General features: G+C 48.4%; 1 protein-coding gene across 2 annotated transcripts in view; it reads right to left on the reverse strand.

Moving 5' to 3' along the window:
- The window catches only part of LOC111141133 (protocadherin alpha-C2), a 44,745-nt gene extending 41,984 nt beyond the window's left edge, over positions 1-2,761 (reverse strand). Inside the window, exon 1 of one of the 2 annotated variants that reach the window (XM_022493480.1) lies at positions 1,133-2,761. In XM_022493480.1, the coding sequence (XP_022349188.1) occupies positions 1,133-2,760 (1,628 nt within the window). In that variant the 5' untranslated portion in view covers position 2,761. Of the gene's footprint in view, positions 1-198 lie in introns of both variants that reach the window. The other variant, XM_022493479.1, reaches the window with a different exon arrangement.
- Positions 2,762-8,265: the final 5,504 nt, after the last annotated feature.

Here is an 8,265-nt window from a genome sequence, read left to right on the forward strand (position 1 = left end):
GAAAGAAAAAGTAAAACAATTCTCTGATGTTATTTTTCTAGCATGGGAACAACACAGATTATAACCAAGTCACAGGTACTATATATATTCAGTTTACCAGGTAACCCCATCACTGTTAGTAACTCAACAAAGCCAATGACACTTGGGGCGTGGGGAGGGGATGTGTGAAAACGCATGACCCCTTGACTGCTATCTCACCTCGTTTTGAGAAACAGCATCATTTTTGAGAATAATCAGGTTCCCGGCACTCTGCCCACTTTGGCCTGTGAGGTGCCTGCTGTCACTCGCGGCTGCTTGGGCTCCCCCAGGCCCCAGTCCTGTCTGTGCCCCTGTGTTATAAAACATGAAAGTGTCACTCCCTGAGCCTGCTGTCAGACAGGCCTTGTAGCAGTAGGTCTTGGTGAGGGAGCCATTCCCTCGGACTTCAATGAAGTGAGGCTGCACTTTGAGGCCATGGGGTATCCTGGCATCGATATTGTTATTGGCCTGTTTGTTGAGTTCGGCGGGGCAGCGCTCCCTCACTCCACAGAAGCCCCCACAGCACGCGGTGCCGTATGCCGTGTAGCGGTAGCACTTGATGATGCTCAAAACAATGATTGTCAAAAGAAATATAAAAGACACTGTGCTTAATGCTATTATCAGGTAGAGCGTAATTTCAGAATATGTCCGCGGATTCTTAACGTGTCTCTGAGTATCCGGGAGGATTCTGGAGACTCTGTCCACCACAGCCACTGTAATGGCCACGGAGGATGATAGTGATGGCTCTCCATTGTCTCGGACCACCACTGTCAGGTTGAAAGTAGTTCCACTCTCATCTCCCATCTTCCTGGTAGTCCTAATCTCTCCTGTGTGTAGCTCAACTTTGAAGAGGTCCAGGTCAGAAGTCTGGGCCAGATGGTAAAAGAGCCAAGCATTTTGGCCAGAGTCTGAATCCATGGCTATGACTTTGGTGACCAGATAGCCGGCAGGGGCAGTCCGAGGCACCATCTCAATGGCTGCTGAAGAGTTAGTTGAGGTAGGGTACAGGATGTGGGGGGCATGGTCATTCATGTCCACCACATACACATTGGCGGTCACAGTGCTGCTCAGTGGTGGACTCCCCTTGTCCTGGGCCTCCACGGTCACAAAGAACTCCCGAAACTTCTCATAGTCAAAGGAGTTGACAGCATAAAGGCTGCCACTGGCACTGTTAACGGAGACATAGGAGGTGACTGGCAGCCCTTGAATCTCCCTCTCCAGGAGGGAGTAGGTCACCTCCGCATTCTCCTTCTCATCTGGGTCTGTGGCTTGCACAGTGCAGAGCAACACCCCTGGCAAGTTGTTCTCCTCAATATAGATGGAGTAGGAGTCCTGGAGGAAGCTTGGTGGGTTGTCATTGATGTCAGAGATCTCAACCCGCAGTGTCCGCTGGGATGCGAGCTGGGGTACTCCCCCATCGGTGGCTGTCACTGTGATGTTGTAGGCGGCCACACGCTCCCGGTCCAGCGGACCGCTCACCACCAGTGTGTAGGAGTTTCCAAAGCCGTTCAGTCGGAAAGGCAGAGAGGCCTCCAGGCCCAGACTCACCTTCCGGTTGAGGCCCGAGTCTTGGTCATTGACACTGAGGAGGGCCACGACGGTGTTGGATGCAGCGTCCTCAGGCACTGGGCTGTACAGGTCCGTGAGCACTACCTCTGGTGCGTTGTCATTCACATCCACGATGTCCACCAACACTTTGCAGTGACCCACCATGGGCACTGGACCCTGGTCAGTCGCCTGCACATAGATCTGGTAGGAAGAGGCCTCCTCATAATCCAGCGCTCCACTTACCCGCACTTCCCCAGTGCTGGCATCGATGCTGAAGAGCTGCCTCTCCCGGTCCGACGTGTAGCTGCTCAAGGAGTACCTGAGCTCGCCATTGGAGCCCTCATCCGGGTCCGAGGCATTCAGCTTCACCACCAGCGTGCCTGGCGGGGCGTCCTCCCGAAGCTGGACGCGGTAAGTGGACTGGTCGAAGGTGGGAGAATTGTCATTAGTGTCCAGGACACGCACGGAGATCTGTGCGGTGCCCGAGCGGGCTGGACTGCCGCCGTCCACAGCTGTGAGAATCAGGTGGTGCAAGACGGCCTGCTCGCGGTCCAGGCCCTTCCGCAGCACCAGCTCCAGCACCTTACTGTTCTCCTGCAGGGGTTTCAGGTCCAGCTCAAAGTGCTCGCTGGGGCTGAGCTCGTAGGTCTGCACCGAGTTGGCGCCCACGTCGGGGTCCTGCGCGCTCTCTATGTGAAAGCGCGCTCCAGGGGCCACCGACTCGCTCACCTGAAGCCGGTAGTCGGGCCGCGGGAAGCGCGGCGAGTTGTCGTTGATGTCCAGCACCTCCACCTCCACGGCGCTCACTGCTACGGGGCTGTGCGCCAGCACCTCCAAGCTGAGCAGGCAGCGAGGCCGCTGCTCACACAGCGCCTCCCGGTCAATGCGCTCGTTGACGAAGAGCGCTCCGCTCGTCAGGTCCAGCTCCAGGTAGCGCGGACTGGGCGCACCCAGATGGTTGATGCGCAGGCAGCCGGGCCCCAAGCGCCGCAGTTCCAGCCCCAGCGCGCTAGCCACGTTGCCCACCAGCGCGCCGGGCGCCTGCTCCTCCGGCACCGAGTATCGCAGCTGGGAGGCCGCTGGGCCCGGCAGCAGCAGTAGCAGCAGGAGAGGCGGCGGCGGCAGCAGCCAGGACATGGGCGGCCGGAGTCGGGGATGCTCTGTCGCCCCAGGTCGGGTACCCGCCAGCTCCATAGCCACCGGCCGCGGCGGAGGTGGGAGCCGCGGGGCAGGGCCGGAGGCAGCAGTTTTCCCAGCCGTGCTCCACGCCCGGGCCCCGCCTCCGCCTCCGCTCGTGCCACCCTGCGCCCGCTCCCCCACGGCTCACGCGTTAGCAAACGCCGGGGGCCGCTCCGCTCGTAGGCCCTCCGGAGGGCTCCTGGCCCCGCCGCCCCCGCCGACGCCCCATATCCCAGCTCCTCCGCTCGCCTCAGAGCCGCTCAGCCTGGCTCCGCTGCCTGCCTGCCGCCGCCGCCGCCGCTCCAGGGGGAGGGAAAAGGAAGCAGAAGGGGAGGGGGAGGAGCGCTCTGCAAGTCCGGCTCGGATTCCGCACCGAGGTGGCAGACGGCAACCGGGTGTGATCGGTCGCTCCAGCCACTCCAGCCCCGGCTCCCTCAGCCTGGCCCCGCGGGATCCCGGCAGACCGCGGGAACGCGGCCACTCCCTTTCTCCCTGCCCCCAGCTCCCTGCTCAGCCAGTCTCCACGGTCCCTCCGCCGGCTAACGCGTCTCGTAAAGAGATTATTCTAAGACAAACAGTTCTGTCTCTAGGACTTGGGCTATCACCTTCCCAGGAAAAGATTTCCAAGCGCGATTCAGGAAAATAAACTCGGGGCCTTAGCTTAGTAGGGGTATCTGGGCGGCGGCTCCACATTCAAGAGAAACAAGCGCAAGGGAGGCGCTCTGGGGTTGCTGACGATGGGGATTATTCACCTGACCCCAACGTTTTCCCTACAATACTCCTGAATAGCGCAGAAAGTATTCAACTCCTGGGGCAAAGGGAGGAGGATGGCAAGTGCGGTTCTCTTCTGTGGCGCAAGCCCTAAAGTAACATCCTGGGATCCCAATACTCAGTTCTGCTAGTAGCCAAGGGGCGCTTGCTTTCAGCGTGTACCTTGACAAATAACCAAGAAAACATCCAAAATTTTCTTTTAAAAACTGGCTCCATAAAACTGCAGGCGAAGGTCTTATTTGACCCCTTTGTATCATAGTGGGGAAATCTGGTAAAATTTTAAAGAAATTCTTCCCTCAAGTTTTTCCTTCTTTTACTCCAATTCTTTTTATCATCCAAGACATTTTCTTTGTTCTTTCAAGAGTGATTTAAAATTTTTTCTTGAACAGATGACAATGTCTTCAAGAGCCTGCAAAACCATTACATCAAGAGGGTGACTCTTGATCTCCCAAGCCAGGCTAGAATTTGGACTCCATGAATGCTTTGCAGTGAAAAATCTGCTGTTATTAAGCAAAATGGGGGACATTGGGATTTATCTTACAACAGTCAGCAGTTTTGATGGCCGCAGCTCCCCTCCCATAAATATGAGGTTCCTTTCCACTTTTGGCCCTCCTTCCTCCTAAGACTCAACCTTGTATTGCTACAGAGACAACAAAAAGACAACCAGTTTCTCTTCAGTGAATGAGAAAGCTAAAGGATCAGAGGAAGTGTCGCTGTGCTGTGTCACTGCTTCTTCTTCTCTGTTCCAGACACCCATTCTTCCCAGGTCATCTCCTCTCTTCCACAGGAATTTAAAATCCATTGCCCCACGTGCAAAAAGCACTCACCAAAAAGTCCTGTCCCTTTCTCATCTCCCAGCATCCTCTCACTCCTCAATCTCCCTCTGTGGGTCAGCCCATTTTCTAGCTATGGGCTGGAATAAAGCCAGAATGAGAGCTGACATTTAGCATTCTTCCCTCCTTGAGGGGATGGCTGAAGGGGCCAAGGCAATGATCCTAACACCCAGATTTCAAAGGCCTGAACTAGGACCTCCCTTCCTTCCCACCCACTAAGTGCACTTGCTGACAACACTCCACAACCCAACCAATTTGATTCCAGAGATGCTCCCAGATTCCTCCCATCACTGCTGCTTCTTATTTGTCCTCTTCATTCCTTCAAGGGTGCAGAGTGGGAAGCAATTTCCATCACATACTATTCCTGTCTCTTTTCTTAGGTCTCTGGCTTCTCCTTCTCTGTCTGCTTCCTCCCCAAATGTCCCTACAATAACTCTGTCTCTGTTTGCTATGGTAATTTGATCTCAGAAAGCCTTAAACTCTCAAGTGCATGAATTGTAGGCCTGGCCTGTGTCTTCACCCATTACTTATTTCTGAAAATAAATGGCTTATAAGTGGAATCAAGTTATAAGTTGTCAGGAAGAGTGACCTTTTCTTTTTTCATCTCCTCCCAGGGCCTGACAGTCACTGCCACCTCTGCCCACAGCTCAGAAACCTGGCTACTGGGTATTGACCATGCATGGATCTGTGCCCCTGAAAAGATCATAGGCACTTAAGGAAGAGTGACACTTAAAGTGACAGAGGCTTTGTAAAGTCTTTAATGGAAGCCCCCAAGTGTCACATCTCTAGAGAAAAAACAAGGCTTGTCTTTTAGCAATTTGTCATCTTTCAGGAAGGATACCTGCCAGGTTATCCGTTTTGATGTGTCAGGATCAAAAGTTTCAACTAGTATTTATACCCTCAGTGATTGAGAAGGCAAACAGAAAGCCAACACAAATCAGTCATCTTTTCAAAGACGTTGTCCTAAAGAGATTGTACTATATTTGGCACTACAATGATTTTGTTCCACACACTACTGTACTAAGCCTCTTGCCAACCTTCCTAGTTGGTGGAATGAGATTGCTCAGATTGCTGGCAAGTGCCCTGTCGACAATATGAATGTTAATGCCTTGACCACTGCTTCCCTTACTATGTACTCCTTCCCTTGGACCTTCAAGAACCCCTATTAAAAAGCAGAATAGCACAGTGTCTAGGAACACAGACTTTGGAGTTGGTCATCCACTTGCCAGTGACTAACCATATGGCCTTGGACATGCACTGAAATGTAAGCTTCAGTTTACTCATTTTAATCAGGGAAGACAGACAATATTAAGTAAGGGTAGTTATGATTATACGAGATGTTGTATTTAAAGCAATTTACATAGTGACTAACAAGTATGTTATAACTATTATTATTATTAAAATGCAACAATTTATTATCACATAATACTTGACAGTCTCTATATAGCATAGTGGAAGTCAGTGATGATGGGAGCTGAGTGTGCACCAAAGTTAAGCTTCCCCAATTACTTCTAGAGCTTAGCCTATATTTTAAAAACAAAAACCAGTCCCTTTTTATATCGCTAAGGAAAAGGGACTTCTGTCATGAGAATTCCTTCAAGTGATTTGCTTCCTCACAAGAGATTCACCTTTTTTTTTTTTTTTAAAGATTTCATTTATTAATTTGAGACACAGCAAGCGGGGATAAGAGGCAGAGGGAGGCGGGTAAACAGACCCCACTAAGTGCAGAGCCCAATGTGGGGCTTGATATAGGGCTTCATGTGGTAGCTTGTTCCCAGGACCTGAGATCATGACATGAGCCGAAGTCAGATGCTTAACAACTGAGCCACCCAGGTGTCTCCAGAGATTCAACTTTTTAGGATACATGAAAATACTTGAGCAACAGAGCACAGCATAGTTCCCAAACATGCTGTAATCTCCAGCACACAGCACAGTGCTAGGCACTTAATTAATGTTTTTTGAACAGAACTAAATTTACAACTTCTGCAATTCTCTGAAATAGAAACAGCTTCTTCTTTTTGCTCCCTCCAAGTCTTACATACATTCCAAAATCCATCTTAAAACTCATCTAATCCAAGAAACATTGTCTAGTCTCATAATGGCCTTTTTTTCCCTTCTTCCGCAGTCTACCACATATTTCTGAATGCTGACATGTGTCATTCTTCATTCATCTGAATGGTTTAATAGTATCTCTTCACCTGAATTATAAGCAACCTGCAAAAAGAAGTCATGTCCTATACTTCTGTGTATTCTTTTTTTTAAGATTTTATTTATTTATTTGACAGAGAGAGAGAGATCACAAACAGGCATCCTATACTTCTGTGTATTCTTTTTTTTTTTAAGATTTTATTTATTTATTTGACAGAGAGAGAGAGATCACAAGCAGGCAGAGGTGCAGGCAGAGAAAGAGGAGGAAGCAGGCTCCCTGCTAAGCAGAGAGCCTGATGTGGGGCTCGATCCCAGGATCCCAGGACCCTGAGATCATGACCTGAGCCAAAGGCAGAGACTTAACCCATTGAGCCACCCAGGCGCCCCACTTCTGTGTATTCTTCACAGTGTGGGAAACCTTATAAACTCTCAATAAATGATAATTGTGTCATTTTCTTCAGATCCTTTCTGGCAAATTCAAGAGCTGCTACAGTTTGGGCTTGTCCTCTTCGTTGTATATGGACAGACTATGTCTAATGGAGAGGGGGCTCAAGAGTCTGAAATGAATTTACTGTGGATTTTTTCCTTTAAAATTTGAAATACTTTGTATTTCATATTTGTATATACCCCTGGAGAACTGAATCCCACTAATAAAGTTGCTGAACTCTAAAAAATGCTCTGCCCAAAAGTATTAAGTGATCATTCTTTCTACTTTATATTGTAATCATAAAGTACAAGTACTTGCTACTTATAACTAACAAAAAAAGTGACAGGTTAAGAGAAGTGCCATGATAGGCAAGGTTTTGTGCCACGGTAGACACGGTTTTGTTTATCCCCATGGTAGAAAATAATTTTGAGATAGTATTCCTCAATTCTATCCCTTCATTATATTTGTAAAATGAATCTATCATGAAGTCACTGGACACAAGAGCAAAACCAATCACAACACAACTGAATTAAAGCTATAAGAAAAATACCAGCACTCAGTAAACTCTCCTAATTCACATAAATTTTTCCTTTATTATTGCATCATTACAAATAATTTCACTTTGAGATGATCAGAACCAAACCATCTGGAGTTTTTTGGCCGTGGGGCAAGGGGACATACTCCATTAGTTTGATTGGTCTTTTTGGGCAGACCATGATGAGAATATCTGCCAAATCAGGAAGGATTTACATTAGTGCAGCCCCAAAGTTGTTAAAAATTTTCACTTTGTTATAAAGGACCAGGACTTCTGGTCTTTATGCATCTCTAGAAGTCAAATACTTCCCTATATGGTTACAGCATTCTCTATAGGTACACCACCCAGTGGATGGGGACATAAAAAAGATTTTTCATGTAACATGACAGCTAAATTTTTTTCACATTCCCTTCCATCCAGAAGGCATTAGCTTTCAGGGAGAAACCTCTACATTTTTAGTTCTGAGAAACTAATATACTATTGATTCTGAACTGAGGCATCTAAAAATTGCTTAGAATAAACAAAGGGACTCAAACTATCTTTGGATGAGTAACAGTAAAAGGAGAGACTAGGTTAAAGGATTGGGGCAGACAGTGCAACATTAACAGATAAAACCAAACTGTTCAATTAGTTTCTGGCTCTGCTTCTCTATCAGTATTCTCAATGGAGATAGCCTAACAAAAATTATAGAATGTTAAATGTTGAAAGGTATTTAGAAAATGTATTGCCCAGATTCTTTGTTTTTCATTGAAGGAAATGTTTAAGCAGAACTTAAACCTCAAGATCGGTGCCAGAAGTAAGTCAAG

This window comes from Enhydra lutris, unplaced genomic scaffold, assembly GCF_002288905.1.
Source record: "Enhydra lutris kenyoni isolate GAN:26980312 unplaced genomic scaffold, ASM228890v2 scaffoldscaffold5, whole genome shotgun sequence".
NCBI lineage: Eukaryota > Metazoa > Chordata > Mammalia > Carnivora > Mustelidae > Enhydra > Enhydra lutris.